Source organism: Pelodiscus sinensis, chromosome 3 (assembly GCF_052426305.1).
Source record: "Pelodiscus sinensis isolate ZL-2025 chromosome 3, ASM5242630v1, whole genome shotgun sequence".
Lineage (NCBI taxonomy): Eukaryota > Metazoa > Chordata > Testudines > Trionychidae > Pelodiscus > Pelodiscus sinensis.
Window position 1 is genome coordinate 112,735,834 of NC_143054.1, and position 19,989 is coordinate 112,755,822.

The window sequence follows — 19,989 nt, forward strand, 5'->3', positions numbered from 1 at the left end:
GGTCTGTAAGAGCGAAGAATTTAAGAATGATGGCAGAAATTTTGCCCCACTGACCTTCACAAGGTACCATAGTATTACATAGCTATACAGACAGATTTATTTTGGAGCCCATCCTACCTTCCTTGTGTATCTATTAAATGCAGTAGGCATTTGGGATGAGCAGAAGAGTATGACAGAGTGTGTGGCTATGTTCACAGTGCTGTTGTGCCTAATCATTAGATTGCGAGTTAAGAAGAGGCTGTCCTCTTTGGCTCTGAAATTCCTTTCTTTCATTGATTTTTTAACTCAATTTTTTTGTGGTTCAAAGTACTCTAAGCAGAAAGTCAGATAGCATCGTCTTGAACCTTTCCAAAGTATTTTTTTATCTCCAGTCCAATTTTATTTTGTAGAATTAATTTAAAAGTCCACCATGGGAAGATTCCTGATGTAAAATGGAATGAAGAAGATAGTATTTTATTGCTCCATTGTTTAGAAACCAAGCAGTTACACAAACTGAATTCTGCCAGATGGGCAGTGTCAAAGCTCATGTTATCCCTGGTCTCTGAAATAGCTCCTCTTTCTTTGATTATAAATGTATTACAGCTCTGAGTGGGACCTGGCAAAGGAACCTCACAAGTGTTGCTGTGTGTTCACATTTCTGTGCTGCATCATGTGTGACATGCCAAGAGAAGAGTGTTTGGGATTGTCTTTTGTATCCTAAGACTTTAGCTGGGAGGATAAAAAAGACACTAACAAATAAGTTAATGTCTCATATTCTCCTACTTTGTTAATATCAGAAGTGAGCAAAAAATGATATTTTGTTTACAGATGCCTCGGGGACAGGGGTTTGGTCCTATTTCTTACAAGTGGGAAAGTCATGAATGATGACTAGTCGTCATCTGTCTAGATATTAATTTTTTTTAGCCTTGCAGCACCTCTGAGTTATGTAAGTTTTATCCACACTTTACAAATTGAACTTTAGCATTAATTTCTCTGTGCCTCAGTTCCCCATCTCTAATCTGGGGATAATACTCAGCTGCCATTGTCTATTACTATTTTTGCTTTCTTTTTTTATTAAGGTAAACTTCTCTGTGTTTCAGATATTCAATAAATAATAGTGACATGATTTTGAAGGTGTGATATTTTATAGGCTACCAGGACTGGTGGCTGTTGTCTGGAGGGTTAGTTTGCCACTTGAAAATTCTAGACAAATGCAATTTATCATGTGGATATAAACATATATAGATAAGAGCGAGGGAGAGAGTAAATGTGTGTGATGTGTGTATGGCCTTATAAGAGGAGTCTTGCTGCAGCATTAACAATGGAGAAAACATAGTGGTTGTCATAATACATTCCTAGTTAAAATAAAATGGTAACATGTCACAAACATTAACCTATTCTCAGATTCATTGATGGAATGATATTGTGTTACCTTTCATCTTTGTTTATTATTCACAAGAGGGTTAGCTGTATTGGAAGCTAATATTACATGTTACATAGGACTTTGTTTATTTATCTGTCCATTTCTTTTAATTTAGATTTTTGATTCAACGGGGGGAAATGGATTAACAGGCACACAACTACTACAAAAATCATCCAGTTCTTCTGAGGTAAGATAAACTGGTCTTTGTACTGTATTGTTAAACTTCCTTTTAAAATTCTGAAGGGATGTTGCATGAGTAGGTGAAAAATGCTACTTCAGAAATGTTATTAACTATTCCCTGGTATTAGTTGAGAGAACCACAATTTGATTTATAAACTGTTAGGGAAAACACTTTAAATGTGTAAGGTTCTTCCTTAACTAAAACTTCCTATATCATCCTGATCAACAAGGATACATGTCTGTCAGTATCATGTGGGTGCGAGATAAACAGAGAGAGAATGCAAGAGAGAATCAGCAATTAGTTAATTTGCAAATTAGACCCATGGTATCTAACCAGTTCTGAAGCGTAGCCACCATAGTGAACTAGCCACACTTAGCCATCCAAATAGCCACATTGTTCAAGCCAACTAGCCACACTCAACCGGCCAAATAAACACATGTGGCTAATGGCTAGCATGTTGGGCACCATGGACCTAGACCAGGGGTGGGTAAGACAGCCTCCGTGGGCCGAATCTGGCCTGCCAAGCTGCTTGATCTGGCCCGCGGCTGCCCTGCTGCTCCCCCGCCCTCAGGCCAATCGAGACCTGGGAGCAGGCAGAGTGTGTAAAGTCTCCTCCTCCCACCAGGGCGGAGGAGGGAGCTGCTAGCTGTTTTAAAACAGCTGGCGACTCTCTCTAGCTACCACATGCCTCTGGCAAGCGGTGGCGGGGGGGGGGAGGGCGGCGGCAAGAGAGTTCGTGCACTCCCTCTACCCTCACTCCCTGGTTGGCCAGGAGGCAGGGAAGCAGTCAGTCTCCTCCTGCCATGGCACCTAGAGGGAACCGATTCTCTTTAGGCCCTGGGAGCAGGAGGGGGAGGGAGGCAGAGACTTCATGTGTTTCCACACCCCCTAGTCAATCAGAGTCTGTGTGCGAGGAAGCACAAGAAGTCTTCTTGCTCAGCCCCTTTCGCCCGGATCTGGGGTCAGTTCAGAAATTTGTGAAGTGGCCTCCCTTTAAAAATTATTGCCCCCCTCTGGACTAGACCAATCTATAATTGGATTTTTGCGTGCCATTTGCCGCAGATTAGTTTGACAGAACCTATATATTTAAAAGGTTAAACTGTAATGTTTCACTGCCTGTATTTTCAGGTAGAAAGACATAGAATCAAATGTGGCTAGCTGTTGTGTAGTGTGAGAGGGGTTGTGGTGGAGGGCAATAGAATCCTTCCCCATTGCTGTTGTGGCTGGTCACAGTCCTCCTCTTTAATGCTTGCCACAGTGCAAGTCACTTAAAAGGAGGAGGTAGGTAACAGTGACCTGACCTCTGCTGGCTGCACAATTGTCTAGGAATGGAAAAGGGCACATATGTTGTGCTGTACTGCCCCTGAAGTAGAGCAGTATCCTGCAGAACTTCCACAACCTACTCCTGACTAATTTGTTGCTAGTTGTATCTGCAGGTACCTTGAGGACGTAAAATCTATTGTAGAATCCGGGAGCTTCCTAGCTCTTCTGCCTTCTTAGGGTTATTCATATATTCCCCTCTAATTAATTAATTTAATCTTGTTGGTTGGCTTGTTTCTTTCATCTAACACTTAATTATCTGTTTAAATAGAAATGTTTTTACAAAACATGAGAGCTCTTAATTATTCTTCTAGCCTATCACATATCTGTGCATCTAAAAACAGTGGCAGCAAATTCTCTCAAGCTGCAGACCTTTGTTTCCTGTAAGGACAAAGCAAGTAAACGCCAAATCTCTGCCTTCCTGTTATACATGGCGAGGCAGTTCTCATTTGGATTAAAAGAGAGAGAAGGTAACATTATCCTTTGGTCAGGAAACTGGTTTGATCAAGTGATTAGAACATGGCACAAACTGGTTTCTTTTGACTGTGAATGGACCCTAGAGTGTTGTTATGTCTATGAAAATCATCTCTTGTGTTATTTGATGGAAAAAAATCTGTAAAAACAAATGTGGTCATTCAGCTGTTTAATGCCTGTTATTTGCTGAATACTCAGGGAGGAGGGGGAATGTTTATAGAAAGTCACCCCTTTCTTTTCATTAGGCAGTGAACATACATTGTAACTGTATAGGGTTTCTGGGCCAAATAAACTCCTATGGGGAACCCACTGAGTTCCTTCTGAATTATTCTATTGGGTGTGGTATGAGGTTTGCCTCCTTCCCCACAGATCTGATGTTAACAAATCTGTACTACAGAAACAAGACACAACATGGTTCTAGCCTCTAAACCTGAGCCTCCTGGTTTCTTTAGGTTCCCATGACAGCATGTCTCCTGAAGAAGCAATGCTGTTATGGCCTCCATGTCAGCCACTGACTTTAGCACCTCCTCTCTCTTTAACACCAAGGGATTGATTGTGCCATTGGTCTACCCTGAATAAAACACAAGTGAATGTTGCAATACCTTCACAGAGCTGGGAGGGAAAGACATCAGACACCCATGTCTTTCTGTCAGTTGCCCATTCCTCCAAACGGGCAGAACCTGAAACATGCTGAGCATCCATGGAGTGGTTTTGCCGGGGTTGTAGGAAAGGAGTGAAATCTATGGCCTTTCTTTGCTATTTGATGCTACATTCATTGCATTTCCACTCATGGCAGCAGAGGGGTAACAAATTTAGTCTGCTAAATATGCAGACCTGGGGTGTTCGTTTCTTAAATTTGTTTTGGGGGTTCAAAATATGGTCTATGGATTTTTTTTAAATCCCAGAATTTTGATGACTCACAGAACAACTGAGACGTGATTCACAGTAACTCTCAAAATAGTTCAGTTTAGAATCAACCAAGTGTCATTAGCTATTTTCAAATGAAAAACAAAAATAGAATCCAAACCTTTCATATCATGCTTCTTCGTGAAATACAAGGAGTGGAGTGGAGTGTTCAAGGCAGCTTTTTCTGAGGTGTTTCTTATGAAGACTGTGACAACAAACAGCAAGATGGGAAAATCATGAAGTATCCTACTGCTCCTCAAGCAACACTGTGGTATAGTGTATGACAGCCTGAAAGTCCTGGCACATGTTGCTGGAAAACTGGCTGGGTTGTTATAACTTTGTGGCAATGAATGAATGAAGTATTGTAGTATTAGTCACTGCAGGCATAAAAGAAAAAATATCTTTTTTAATGTCACAGTTTCTGAGATGGAAAATGTCTGTGAAGCAACGGTATCTTGACCACAGCTAAAGAATATATTTGTAGTTTAACACAGAAAAATTTAAGATTTCCTTACACCAAATACTTTGTATTGCTTATGTTTGGGCATCGCTATACATGGGGAACAGATTATTTTTATTCCTAGCAGTATATGTTGGTTAAAAAACACTTGACAATATAATTACAAGATATTGCGGGGGAGGGGAAGATATGTTTAAATAATGTTTTTCCCTTGCTCCTCTGTTAAGTTTTTTTTCTACCAATGACTGTGAGAGATTTGGTTGATTTATAATGGGCAAACTGAAGGGCTGCTGCTGATTTTCCTTCAATAATCCAATGGATAATTACAAACCATTGAATTGCTGTAGTATCTTCTGAGTTAACATGCAGGTTTTTTTTTTACCTTCCTCTCCAAGAAGCACACTGAGGCTAAGTCTAGACTGCAGTGATAAATCGGAAAAAGATATGCAATTTCTGGCATGCAAATTGTGTATCTTTTTCCGATTTACTTTCGAAAGAGGCTTTTCTACACGGTGCCAAATTTCAGAAAAAAAGTGCTTTCGACACATCCCTTATACCTCATAGACTGATGTTTACAGAGATGGCAAAAGAGCGCGTCCGCTTTTTCAAAAAAAATTTCGGAAAAGCAGACACATTCCTTGGACGCAGCATTGCTTTTCCGGGATACCTCTGGGTTAATTGCTGTTAATTCTTGCCAGCAATCTTTCTTGCTTTATCTCTTTGCCAGCATTTGTACAGTTGTAGGAGCTCATAGTTGATTCCTAGTTTCTTGACTTTTCAGAACTTTCTGATGTAAGCATAGTTATATAGGCATAATCATCTATAAGATAGCGACAGTTCTGTAGGAAGTATGGTACAGTAGCCAAAGGGGTGCAGAACTTCAGGGGTTATACATTGACATAGCTCCACTGACTACAATAAAGCTATGACAATTGACTCCAGCTGAGGCTCTGTCATTAGTATCATTTTTCTAGCTGACAGTTTGCCACTAGGGAAATGTGATTTCTTTTTTGAAAGGCATCAGCTCAGTACATCTTCCAAAAATGTCTGCAAAAACATTACTCTTTATAAAATAATTCCTGCTCCAGACTTCTCATCTGGCTGCAGCTTGAGTTTATGGATAATGTGGTAAATTCACTATTGTGGTTGTTTGATAAGCCGTTTTTACTGCTGTGATCGTCATGCATGTCAAGAATACCAATGACATTGTTATTTGTTGAGTGTGGTCATTATGTTTGGTGCTGTGCCAGCAGAGAGGAAAATGCCCAAGGCAGTTCCATTATAAGAATTCTACTGTGGCTTTTAATCACAGCCCTGCACTGGGCCCCTGGAGCTGCACAGACCCTGCAGGTGCTCCAGGAAGAATTGCATCTCCCAGAGTTTCCAAGCATACAGAAGGCATTCATAGACTTTTGTACCTCCCAGCAGAGAGGGCTGGTTTTGCTAGCTGCTAGAGTGGGTGGGGTCATGGCCTCTCCTCTTCTTCCCTCCCCCTTTGATGTGGCTATTCCATTGGTGCATGTACTTAACTCATAAGAGTCCTGGAAACTCTATTTATGGTTGTGTTCTTTCTCTTGTGCTCCCTCACAAAAATCCCCTCTGTTGTCTACATGTATATTGAGGCTAGCCACAATCTGGTTCAGAGTTCTGACAATACAGTAGTTGAAGGTCTAGTCTCAACACAGTGCTGTTGCAGCTGTATCTTTTTTTTCTCCTTTGGTGGATTGCTTTTGAAGCATCCAGAGTAAATTGTGGCACAGAAGAAATTGCAAAATGGAAAGGGATATTTAAGAGGGATCAAATGTTGTAAAAATGTATACAAAATGTTGTTGTGCCATGCATTACGTCCACATTAAAGTTGGTTGTGATTTGCCAGATGTACTTTGTGTTTAACTCTGAATTGAACTTCAGTTTGAGCCTAAGTAATGAAAGATCAAATGCTCTTCACTAGCACACAACATATAATCTTAAACTATAGGTATTGCAAAAACAGTTTATGCCTTTGCTATGCTGTTTCACTGATGCGTCTTGCTCCATAGTGCCCTCTGCTGGAAGATTATTGGATTATCCTCTTTTTCTCATTAGAAATGAAGTAGAACCTGATAGTTACAAACTTGTTACAAACTGACCAGTCAACCACAAATAGCTCCATTTGGAACCAAAAGTACGCCATAAGGCATCAGTAGAGCCCTGCCCAAAAGTAAATACTGAAAACTACTGCATTAAATGTAAACTACTAAAAATAAGGGGAAAGCAGCATGTTTCTTCTACATAATATTTCAAGCTGTATTAAGTCAATATTCAGTTGTAAAATTTTGGAAGAAAAATGCTTTATTCACAGTTATGAAAAAACCTCCATTCCTGAAGTGCTCATAAGTCTGAGGTTCTACTTTATAGTGATCTATTCAAAGTCTCTGATAAAATATGGTACTAATTATTTAATCCTGTTTAAGATCTGTTTCCATTTGTTTTACTAAGTGTGCCACATTCGGAGTTAATTTGAACTAGTAAGATAAGATAGGTGAGCAAAATAGTATCACTTGGTGCAACAGAAATAATATAATCCATTCTTTAGAAAAAATCTGGGCTAAAGTCAGAGACACTGTATGAGAACTGGTAACATAATTTATCCTTTTATGACAGGTGACATCTTTGAGAGAGATACACAGTACATATGTGTAGCAAACCTCCAGTGTAATACATTAGTTATATTTCCATGTTATCAATTTCTTCTTTCTTTTCAGCAGCAAGTTGATGAAATGTTGAATATCTACTGCTCTGCATCAGAAAGTGGCCAGAAAGAGAGCACTTGGGATATCCAAACATATGTTCATTTCTACGATAGGCTAGGAGTCACGTTAACCCTCAAGCCAGAACACAGAGTGGAAGATATTTTGTCTTTGGCTTGCAAGGTACAGAGTTCTCATACCTGAATGCCACTTGTGGGCATTAAAAGGCCGCCATTTTTACCTGTGTGTTAATTATGCTGATACAGAAACCGGGAGAGCCTAGTCTGTCTCTAAGTCCCAATATTCCTCCTGTGTATCTGTCTCAGTTCTTCCAGCTGTGCTGTTTAAATCTCACTGAATGGAGCCAAAAGCAGAAGTGCCATGGGGAGCCTTCCAAGCATAGCAGGGGCATTCTTTGATGCAGCCAAGAAAAAGCAGGAACAGCTGCACCTGTTAATCTACCCAGGAGCACTCTTGACATATCTCCAGTCTCCCTTATCTCGCTGAGTTGTTGCAATGAATCAAATTGTTCTATGAAAATTAGCTGTAGAGGAAGGATGGTAACTGGCCCAGTTACCTCTGATGTTAAAATGGCCCATTTTAAAAACTACTTCAACAGTTCATCTGAGTTTAATCATTATCATAATAAATAACTTAGCTTAATTAGAACCTAATTTCTTCAAATAGAGCCTCTGGTAATAGTTTAGTTCTTTTAACTATATGGAAAGTTTGAAGGTTCTGTGACACTCCATTGGTAAGATTATTTCAGACAAAGAAAAGACTGACACCAGTGTTAATTTCCTAAAGGACCAGATGTTTGTTTAATAAATTAGTTAATTGATTACTTACAAATTCTCAAAAATTTCAGCCTGTTCTTAGAATAAGAATTATAAGTTTGGGGAGGATACACTGTAGTTTTCATATGAAACAGAGGTTAAAGTCACTGTTTAAAGGAAAAATAGAACTCAGTCTTCACTGTGGAGCTACAACCAGAGCCTTCACAACACCAAAAATAGTTCAGCATTTTAGTGATCACTTGTGTCAATGGTCTGAAATGAGTTTGTGTGTCAAACCATTTTCCATTTATAATGAAATAAAACAATAATTTTGGGGGAAACCCTTGTTTTTAAAAGTCCTGTTAACTAAGAAATGTTATGTCCTAGTGACCTTACCTTCTGATTAAAAAACCCTTCACCTATTCTACATTAGACCACTGTGAAATTCCAAGAATGTTGATTTACTTGGCTGAAGTTAAGGAGTTCTGGGGATTCTAGCAGGAAGATAATCACAACTACTTTTACTCCATAATAGCTGAATAAAATAAAATTCATAAAATTATTTTGTTCTTCTAAGAAATCTGATATTATCTACATTTTCTAACTCGACACAAGGACAGTGATTCAGTGAAATCACAGTGAACCTACACATTATCACTAAAAAGATAGAATTCTGTCATTGCTCATGTTAGTCTGCTTTCCTCATGGATCATTGAGAAAGAAACGAGTCCTTAACTTAAAAAAAAGAATGATTCATCACCCCATTTGCAAAAGAGTAACGTTTCAGGAAAGAAGGTCTCGGCTATTATCCTACAAGACTTTGGTTGACCACAAGATGGCAAGACAGAGCTGAAACATTTGAAAATAAATTGACAATCTAACACATAGAAGCCATGCTAAAATAAATAAAGGGATATAGGGATATAAAATCAAGTTTAAAAGTAAATTACTCGTCTTCCTTATTACAGAGCTCCAAAATGTGTGTGTCTGTCTATAGAACATTTATGCAAATATGAAATGTTTTGTTATGCCTTTAATCACTTTGGTTGTCTAGCAGTAAGTTATTTTATTTAATTATTTTCCTTTGATGAAACCTGTGTCTGTTTTATCTTTTTTCTTTCTATTCTGTTGGGTTTTATTTAATTTTTTTGATGAAACCTGTTTCTATTTTATTTTTTTGCTTTCTATTCTGTATGTAAAGTTTTTCATAGGCAGTCTAATACTGACTCCTTTTTGCTACATTTTTTCTGGCTCTTTTTCTTTCTTACATTGCCATTCCATTTTGGTGAGGGTAAGGAATCTTCATTCTTTAACACAACACATTGTTTCAAAGTGTGTGTGGGGCGGGGGGGGGGGGGGGAGAAAATCTGGAAAAAAAAAATTTCAACCATAGTTCAATATCTTCACTTGTTTGTATTTGGCATACCTAAACACGTGGGTAATACACAGAGAGAATATGCATTTTCATATAATTATTTAGAATACAAAGCACACATTACCTGTACAGTCTATTACACATGAAAATAGTCAGTGAAACAGTCTGTTCTCAGGGGATTAAGATTTCACAAACTTCAGAGGCCTGTTAGTGTTGAAATGATCAGAATGGATGCAGAGCCACTTTCTGTTCTGACACACTGCTCTATTACTAGTAATATTCTGAAATGCAAGATTTGCTTCAGTAATCTCAGCAGGGAGCTGAATCTAATAGACTCACCAGAGGCTCATCTCTTTTAGGCTAGTATATCCTTAGAGAGTAGTTCCATTCCCCTTTGACTTCCTGCAGATATTAGGTTTTCTCTTCAATCACATATGATGAAAAGTAGGTGTTATTCACTGATCATAGATGAAACTGGGCAGTAAAAAGTCCAATAAAAGCAATCTTAGGGAAACCCTCTCTCCTAAGAAGCTGTATGTGCACATGCATTTTCTGCCTCAGAGGTGCAGGTTCTGTGTGTAGAACTGAGCAATGCAGAAGAGCCATAGAAAATGATGAAGATGTGTGTAACTTCACAAGGACGGAGCATAGTTCTAAGTGTATTTGAAAGTACATGATGTTTGGTTAATCTAACAGACAAGATGTAATGAAAATGCAATTGTTTCCTGAGTGTCCTTTCAAGAAACTCAAGTATCAGAGGGGTAGCCATGCATCTGACGAAGTGGGTCTTGGCCCACGAAAGCTTATGCGCCAACACTTCACTTAGTCGATAAGGTGCCACAGGACTCCTCGCCGCTCTTACAAGAAATTGAAAATTACACTGATGTGAACTGGAACCATGTCATCTAGGGAATACAGACAATAAATCACAAAACCATTTAGAAGATAACTTGTTGAGGATTGCCTTTGCATAACTGCTAAAGGCTTTCTGTGTGTCACATCTTTGAGATCTGGAATTCTGAAATAAATTGTGAATTTGAGATGTCCTTTTTATCTCTTAGATGAGGCAGCTGGAACCAAAACACTATGGTCTACAACTTAGAAGATTAGTAGATGAAAATAACGAGTATTGTATTCCTGAAGCATATGAATACATACAAGATCAGGCAAGTTTGACCAATTTTACATCAGAACTTCCCGATCATTTTAGCCACAGCTAAATTTTCTACCATATATTTGGGAAAGTTTGTTGTCTATCTGTCTGCTTATTCAAGAACTCCTCCTAAACAATAAGAGCTAGGACCACCAAATTTGGGATGCAGCTTCATCTTATCTTAGCAAGGTGAGGATTTGGTTCTGTCAGTAAAATGGGATATGTCTGGAATGAAATTGCATCTCATAAAACCATACAGAAAAGAGATGGAATCACCAGGCAGGTGAAAAGGGGCCTGCCCTCCCACCTGTGGCTGGGACTGTCCTGGGATTGCCCCTGCCCTGAGCTTCTCCTCCTTTCCCCCCCTCTGCTGCTGTTTTAAATACAGGACTGCTCCATGTGCCTCTCTGCTCTGGAGGGAGGGGAAAGCTTCATGTGATCTCCCGCCCCCAACCTAACCAAAAAAAGTTTGCCCATCCCTGCAATAGGTAATATTATTTTCCACAGTTAGGTCCACAGAGTTTAGTGATACTTGCAGCATAACACATTTTTCTAATGTGAGTAAAGGTGGCATAATCCAGCCCTTTGTTTATGGATTATTTAACAATACACCTTATTTTTTAAATTAAATCTATACTGATTTCAATGACGTATAGAACATTTGGCTTTTCCAGCTCTACAGTTTCACAGTTGAATAATTTGTGATGTTTTCTCTCACACAGATATATGATGAAATAGAAATTTTTCCTTTAAATATTTACCATGTTCATCTTACTAAGACGGAGAACATAACTGATTTTGGTAAGTCCTAGTGTAATGCCAACGGGTGGAAATGAACCTGGGACCTCTGGAGCATAGTGCATGAACCTTTGCAGGCTGGGCTATAGAGCTGGTTCTTAGGTGAGGCTGTAGAGCAAACTCATTCTTTTTTTTCTGCAAATGGTTTACGTGGCACTACATGGGATGATAGGTTTGTGGATTACACTAGTAAAATCCCTTCCAATGATTTTCCTTTTCCTTCTCCTTTGAAGCTTAATTTTTCCTTCCAGGAGCTTTCTGTTTAACAACTTTTGGGCTACTATAGAACTAGAGATGGGTCAGTATGGCAAGTTTGCAAAGTGCATAAGTTAGCACTTTAAGGAAAACCCAAGAATTGCTCCCCATTTGACATTGCTGACCTTTTATCTTTTTTTACTCCTGGATTTGGAGGAGCAAGTAAAAGCCTTACTTCCCCATGCCACTTCATTGACCAGCCAGTAAGGGAGTTGCTGAAGAGTTGGCAGCCAACTTTCTCTTGCTCAACTAAATAGAAATACACAGCCCACTCTGAAAGTATGATTTCCTTTTTGGCAGCAAAACATACTGTTTAGGCTGGGCCAACAAGCTGTCAGTCGACAGAAATTTTAACGGGCTTATTTTCCCTGTGGTAGGTAATTCCGAAGACTATCAATATGTTTACTCATTGTAAAATGTGGCTTTTAGTCATTTAGGTAACAAGAATGAGCAAGGCAGTGAAGAAAAAAAGGAAGGTAGATAATATAGTAGAAAGAGAAATAGGAACAGAAAAAAAATTGGGGTCCTAATTCACTTCCATTCAGGCCAATTCATTCCCAGTAAGGCAGTCTTTCCATTGATTTTAAGAAAATGTCTATATGGTGCATTTAATTTACACCAGAGAGGGGTACATTCTAGCACACTAACTGGCCCACATGGACCTGTCTAGTGCTCAAGTTCTAATGTTCCAGTAAATGTAGTCTTCTTTCAGTATTATAATTACACATGCTAGGGAATTTTTAGTGTGTATTTGCAGGATCCACATGGTCTAATTAATGCATGAGGTGTTAGTGTGCACTAGAATTTACAACCCTCCAGTGTGCACTAACACACAACGTAGACAAGCTGTGATATGAGTTGTATTGGGTCTGATATTATAGTCTCCCTGGGTCAGGAACTGAAACCAGAAATTGGTATGAGAAAAAGAAAATGGAGAATTTTCATGGCATTGCAAATGAACTCCTTTACCTTCATGTTGACTTCTGATCTCACCCACCTCCTTGTTTGAAGTATTCTCAGCTAGAGAAAGGAGGCAGCTCTTTGGGGCAAGGACTTTATTTTTGTAATGTTTGTACAGCAGCCATCAAAATGAGGGCCTAATTTTGACAGGATCAAGTTGCACACCAAAATGGATTATTAACATGCAAAAATGGTGCATGTCTTCAGAATCTTTTATCTCCCAATTTTTTACAAGAAATCATATAAAATCCTCACAATATTTGTCCAAGTATTTTATAGAGATTCACTGAACCAGGTGATCTGTTACTGAAATGCTATATTGAGCTGCCTTTGAAAAACAATAAAATATCTCATAACTGCTTACATGCTTTTAAGAGTAAAGAAATTTGCATGAGAAAATTTGTCCTTGCAGTGTGGGTCTGCATATACACATGTGTATTTATAAGTTGTGTGTCAGAAATGTGACACCTCTTTGATTATATATATTAAATTTGCTCAATATACAAAACTAAATGAGAAATTCCTGTAAAAAAAAATCACCTCATCATTATTTGAAGCAGACCAAGTGATGAGGGTAAAACGATTTTTCTTCTTAATTCCAGGGTTTGCAGTCACAGCTCAAGTTGTTGAAAACCAGCATCTCACTCATATATTCATAAGTGATGTCCTCCCAGATGGGCTGGCTTACAAAGAAGGTTTGTGTCATTACTTATTAAGTAGCAAACTTCAGGAAATTGTATAATTATTGTCTGAGCTCTGCTTTTAATATTCTTGATCATCTTGCTTGTTCACCATGGATAGTAGATGATGCTAGGTTAGATAATTCACATAAAGCTATCAAGGAACTTTTTTAACAAGTAGTAAAGTGAGAAGAATGTCTTGTCTACACTTTGGGAAAATTCTGCTTCCAGACTAAACATTGAGATTTGCACAGGGACAGGAGAGAAAAAAAAAACTCCACCTCCCGTGTGGAACCTTCTGGTTTGAATTAGCCTACATGGCTCTTAGCTTTCCTTTTGCCCACAATAATCACTGGGAACAGGCTGGCTCCCAAAGAACTATCTTGTGCTTTATATTGCAGGGTACCACTGACATGTTCTACTTTGTGGTTCTCAGGCGCTTAAGGTCGTTACCTTCCCTCCACATTGCTGAAACATTGATTTTGCTGTATTGTGGCCATCTGCAAAGGAAGGGGAGAATTGTTCCCTTAGTCATTTGGGGCACGTCTATACAGTAGAGCCAAAGCCAAAATAAGCTATGCAATTTGAGCTATGTCAATTGCATAGTTTAAGTCAAAATAGCTTATTTCAGCTTTTGGTGCTATCTATACAGCAGGAAGAGAGCGCGCTCTTCCTCCAACTTTCCTTACTCCTCATACAATGAGGGTTACAGGAGTTGGAGTAAGAAGTCCTCCAGTTGGACATTATGTCGACATTGTATTGAAATAACTGCTTGCTGTGTGGATGCGGATTATGTTATTTTGGAATGAGGTCAGTTATTCCGAAATAATGCTGCTATGTAGACATAGCCTTGGAGAGCAACAGCCAAATGGCTGTTATTGATCCTGAAACGTACAGTGGTCACTATTTGGCTCTAGCTGAATTTTCCTGTAAAAAAACCTCACTTGTTAGATTTCCCTGTAGCAATTTTGTAAGAATAAACAAATCAACCTATAAATCCCCTGGGCTACGTCTACACTGGCCCCTCTTCCGGAAGGGGCATGTAAATTTCACCAGTCGTCGTAGGGAAATCCGCGGGGGATTTAAATATCCCCCGCGGCATTTAAATAAAAATGTCTGCCGCTTTTTTCCGGCTTTTAAAAAAGCCGGAAAAGAGCGTCTAGACTGGCCCCGATCCTCCGGAAAAAGTGCCCTTTTCCAGAGGCTCTTATTCCTACTTCAAAGGGCACTTTTTCCGGAGGATCGGGGCCAGTCTAGACGCTCTTTTCCGGCTTTTTTAAAAGCCGGAAAAAAGCGGCGGACATTTTTATTTAAATGCCGCGGGGGATATTTAAATCCCCCGCGGATTTCCCTACGATGACTGGTGAAATTTACATGCCCCTTCCGGAAAAGGGGCCAGTGTAGACGTAGCCCTTGTGTTTCCCCAATTGGGAGCTGTTTTGCCTATAAGCTAGTCACATGCCAAAGGCCACCTTAAAATGAACTCATGGTCTGAGAATCTGAGTGATTCTTCTATCAAACCCTTTTCTAAAACTGCACATCAGAGTCTTCCTACTTCAGGTTTTGTCTCCACTTGCTGGAGGATTGACACTCTGGTGATCAATCCTCTGGGGTTCAATTTAGCAAGTAAAGACCCACTAAATCGAATGCAGAGGGTGCCCTGGTAGGCAGCCTGTACTTCTTGCTGTCACGAGGAGTAAGGGAAGTTGACGGAGCATTTCTTCTGTCGACCTCCGGCTGGGGGGATGCCCCAGAAAATCGGTGCAAGGGATGTTGACTCCAGCTACTCAATTCATGTAGTTGGAGTTGCATTTCTTGAATCAATTTTCCCCGCTTGTGTAGACCTGGCCTCAGTCTTTGAGTAGAAACAATTACTCAATTCACGTAGTTGGAGTTGCATTTCTTGAATCAATTTTCCCCGCTTGTGTAGACCTGGCCTCAGTCTTTGAGTAGAAACAGCTATGTCATAGGTGACACAACAAATAACCAATCCTGCAGTCATGACGCACGCAGAAAACTCCCACTGAATGCAGTAAAATAACGGCAGGATTAAGTCATTTATCTAAATATATATAGTGAAAACGCAATGAAGCTTGTTTTGTAGCCCTGTTCACCAGCATACCTATGTGTCCTGCTTCTTTTTTTTTTTTTTTCCTTTCTCATTCTTGCAGGGCTGAGAGTGGGCAATGAAATCTTGATTATAAATGGAGAGGCTGTGTCTGATCTTGACCTCAGGCAGATGGAACTATTGTTTTCAGAGAGAAGTGTCATGCTCACAGTGAGAACAAGTCATGGCCCTAAGCAAGCATCATGTATGACATGGTCAGATGGCGTGATTTCCATGGACCCTAAAAATTTGTTGCCCCCTCCTAACCAGTCACAGCTCCTAGAAGAATTTCTGGATAACTTGAAAAAGAATACAGCAAATGGTGAGGAAATGATGATGGTTGTACTACTTCCCCTCTGCCAGTCTGTTACTTTGAAGCTACTGCTTTTTTTCTGTTTTTTAATGCATTTAAAAATTGTCCTAATGCTACAAGAGAGAAATCCAGATAAAAACTCTGTTAAATCCATTTAAATTTCATGCATTTCATGTGATTATAGTGATTTCCTCCGAGGGGCAATGAAAAAATAGATGATCACTTATGCAAGAAAGAAATGTTTTTAACCAGTTCCACTGAATCATTCCAGTAATGCTGAGTACTCTGCTTTGCGATGTCAAGATTACCCATTATAATCCTAACAACATCATGTTCTCATTAGGCCTCTGGCATTTAGGGCAGTGATGAAGCTTCAGAACTCCTATTTGCTTCTGGCAAGTCTTTCAATGGTTTCCCGGTTGTGCTTCAGATTTTTTTAGTTCGGCTTCCTCTGCTCTTTGCCATGTTGATTTTACTTGCCTTCACGTGTTCATCTTATTGCTTATTCTGTTCCATGATCATTCCTGTGCAGAGGATAGATTTATTGACATGGTACTCAGCCTGCACAAGGTTTCTGCCATTGGACAGGTTTTGAGTCTTGAGGGAAATGTCCGTATTTTCCCCTGGCAATGGCCAGTGTGTGCCTGCACCTACTAGGCCATATGGTGGCATGCCCCGGTAGTAGTGACTGACGTTGACCTATTTCGAGTCCAGGGACCACACAGATGGTACTCCCCTTGCCATGGTGGTGGACTGAGAGCAAGAATGTCCTGGAAGGAGTCCATGTTCCCTCAGTTGAGTTGGTGTTGTGCACCGGGTGGGGTGCACACATCAGAAGTTTCCAGACTAAAGGTATGTGGTCCCCAGAGGAGGGCAATGTTGTACATAAATTTTCAAAGAGCCCAGAGAAGTCCGGCTGGCCTGAGAAGTCTTCCTGCCTCACCTGTTGGGCCAAGTGATGAGAGCCCCAACAGACAGCACAGCCTCGATGTTCTACATTAACAGACAAGGGGGAGCACATTTGTCAGGGCTCTGTGAAAAGGCCTTCTGACTCTGGGACTTCTGCATCAGCCAGAACATCCATCTGGAAGCCTTTCACCTCCCAGGATTCAGAAATGCTGAGGTGATTCACCAGGGCAGGGACTTCTCCTGTCATTGCAAGTCGTCACTCCACCCAGACGTGGCCTATGCAATCTTCCAGAGGTGGAGAACTCCCCGAGTGGATCTGTTCACCCACCCCCAGGCAAAACAGAAATTCCATTATTTTTTCTCCTGGCAGGTCCTAAGGAAAGGCTCCTGCTCCAACGGTTTTCTTCTGACCTGGTCAGGAGTCCGACATACGGATTCCCTCCAATCCCTCTCATCAGCAGGGCCCTAATAAAGATCAAGAGGGACAAAGTGCCAGTTGTTGTGGTTGCCCCAGAATCAGTGCTGCTGGTTCATCACTTTTGTGAGTATGGCAACGGCCCCTCTCTGGACCCTTCTGAGCTGTCTGGATCTGCTGTCCCATGAGCACAATCTGCCCCTGCACCCCAGCCTTTCTTGACTCTCTTCTCTTCTTGGTGTGGATGCTCTGAGGTTGAATCAGAGGAGCACACCTGCTTGGAGGGAGATCGAGCAAGTTCTCCTGGGAAGCAGGAAGCCATTCATAATGCTAACTGACCTAAGTGGATGAGGTTTTCTTATTGGATATCTGAGTGCAGCATTTCTCCCTCGTGTCCTTTGTGCAGTCCCATCTTAAGTGTTTTTCATGTCCATTCCACGATGTGCTCTTCATCCCCATTGTCAGAATTTCCAGAAAGAACGAACTGAAGGCAGGGGATGCCTGTCCTACCATGACATGAAGGTTCCCCTCCTGGGGGCACCAGAGCCACTCCCTTGCAGATATTGGTTAGGTGGAAAAGCTTCTGGCACCAGTGCATGAGGTGAGTACGCATATGTAATGTGGAACAGACATGAGCAACACATCTGGAAGAACACCAGTTATAGAAACATGTAACTGTCCCTTTTTGTCTAACTAGGGGTGAGTGGGGACCACAGAATTTGGCCTTTTGTGAACTGACACATTGTATCAAATGCCACATCACAAATAAGCAGTGTAAATATCACTATGTTTGAGACTGCTGTGCTTCACCCTCCCTCCTCCCCATCTGCCCCTCCAACTGTGGTGGATCTGGCTTGGCCAATCCAATCCAGCCGGAAGCCGGCTGGAGTGGCTCTCCCTCCAGCCCCTGTTTAAGTGGATAACCAGTTAACTTATTAAATGAGATTTTATGTCCCTACTTGGAGAAATGTGTTTTGTGATGTCAGCATGTTTTTAAGATACTGCCTGAAATACTTTATATTTTGGAGGGATTTTCTCATTTAGACAGTTGTACATGTGAGATATAAGCAGATTTAACTTAATGTACTGTATCATGAATGGGGAAAAAAGAAGATGCAGTTCCCTCTTTATACCTCTGGAGGGTTCTATTAAAAATCTACGGGAAGCCTAGTTCAGGGTCACTGCTACCTGAGAGAAAGGAAGTCATCTTTGTGCTTAATTGTGGTAGCAAGTGTTTTCTGATCTTAATCTTGACATGATTAAAAAGAATAAAAAAATCACAAAAGATAAGTTGTTAGGATGAATTTAATTATAAGTAACCTTATACAGTCATCTTTGAAATAAAAAAATCTGATTACCATAAGTTTGCAATACCATAAGTAGCATCTCTCTCAGGGGCCCTAGTTCAATTAAAAATACCGTTAACTTGACTATTGGCATGTAAACGTTAGTGTCATAAAACACATTATGATGGAAATATTTAATTAATTATATTAGGACCACCATCACTCAGCTTGTTTGTCTTGCTAGTCTGGAATTACCTGGAGTATTCAGTATAATAAACACACGTGTCCATTTACCAGTTTCAATATTTTTCAGAGACAAATTTGCAACCTCTGTGAGTGTGTGCCATTCATATCGTAAAGGGACAATCTAAGATGACTGTCTAGTAACACTTATAAAAAACTCGCCTGATCCATAGTGTTTCTCATTTTCAGAGCCTTGTATGTGTCACATTATAACAGTGTAGAGAAAGTGAGTTGGGAAAAACTTCAAGCTGATAAGCTCATTGCTTCCGGTAGCAGACTCTTGACTGAAGCACTGGCTTTTGCCAGTTTCACAGCAGCCCACGTCTTTGTCTCCCTCCATCTGTTGATTCAGATCTTTCAGTAAATCTGTGAAACGTTCGTCATTTACACTGAGGGCTTTTTCTAAAACACTGTGTTGAAATGAAAATATATAGAATTACCCCAATGTTAATATTTACATCATTTCGTTCTTCCTGAAGAAATTACCTTGTTTCTGAATCTTTTGCTGATTCTCTGATCTGTGTTACTAATTTAAAGACTTTCACTACCACATCTAAGATTCTCTAGTATTGCAGAGATTCCAAGACAAGATTATTTTTATTCTTTCACTGATGTTGCTAAAAGGATGCAATCAGTTTTGTGTTGTATGCATTTTCATGTTGTTTCTTCTTTGAGTAGTGTCCCTGTGGGTGCTCCGCTGCAGGGGTGCTTGTGTCTCAGCAGTGCTGATTAGAGAATTTTGGTAGCACAGTCCATTGGGCTCGCACATTCACTCTTCTTCTGCTGCATTATGAAGCTAGCCAGTGCATAGGCTAACGGCCCTCAGTTCCTTTTCAACCACCCTGGCTAGAGACTGAGCCCTTAGCAGTGCATTATGTCTGTCATTTTTATTTATTTACCGATAGTTATTAGCCTTCTAGTTACAGTTCTAGCTACAGTTACAGTTTTCTCTTTCCTTGTTTTATCCTTAAAAATAAAAACCTTTATTTTTTCCCCTACCTTTGCCCCCCAGTCAAGTACCCTTCCCCAGTTCATTGGGCTTTAAGAAGTGTCTTATTTGTAAAGAAGCGCTCCTGATTATGGATAAGCATTCGGTGCATTTGCTGCCTTGGGGAATGTCTCACACAATAGAAATGAAGTATTTGCCAACAGCTCTGGCCAAGATTTTGAAAAAGACAGAGAGCTCTGCCAATACATTATCTTCATGAAGTCAGCTCTTCCACTTCAGTGGCGTGTAGACATGCGTT

At 40.2% G+C, this 19,989-nt stretch overlaps 1 protein-coding gene across 3 annotated transcripts in view; it reads left to right on the plus strand.

Moving 5' to 3' along the window:
• The window catches only part of TIAM2 (TIAM Rac1 associated GEF 2), a 185,355-nt gene that overhangs the window by 101,795 nt on the left and 63,571 nt on the right, over positions 1-19,989 (plus strand). For 2 of the 3 annotated variants that reach the window (XM_006114983.5, XM_014569522.4), the window contains exons 9-14: positions 1,518-1,589; positions 7,488-7,655; positions 10,685-10,789; positions 11,499-11,577; positions 13,392-13,484; positions 15,641-15,898. In XM_006114983.5, the coding sequence (XP_006115045.4) occupies positions 1,518-1,589; positions 7,488-7,655; positions 10,685-10,789; positions 11,499-11,577; positions 13,392-13,484; positions 15,641-15,898 (775 nt within the window). The remainder of the gene's footprint in view (positions 1-1,517; positions 1,590-7,487; positions 7,656-10,684; positions 10,790-11,498; positions 11,578-13,391; positions 13,485-15,640; positions 15,899-19,989) is intronic. The other variant, XM_006114984.5, reaches the window with a different exon arrangement.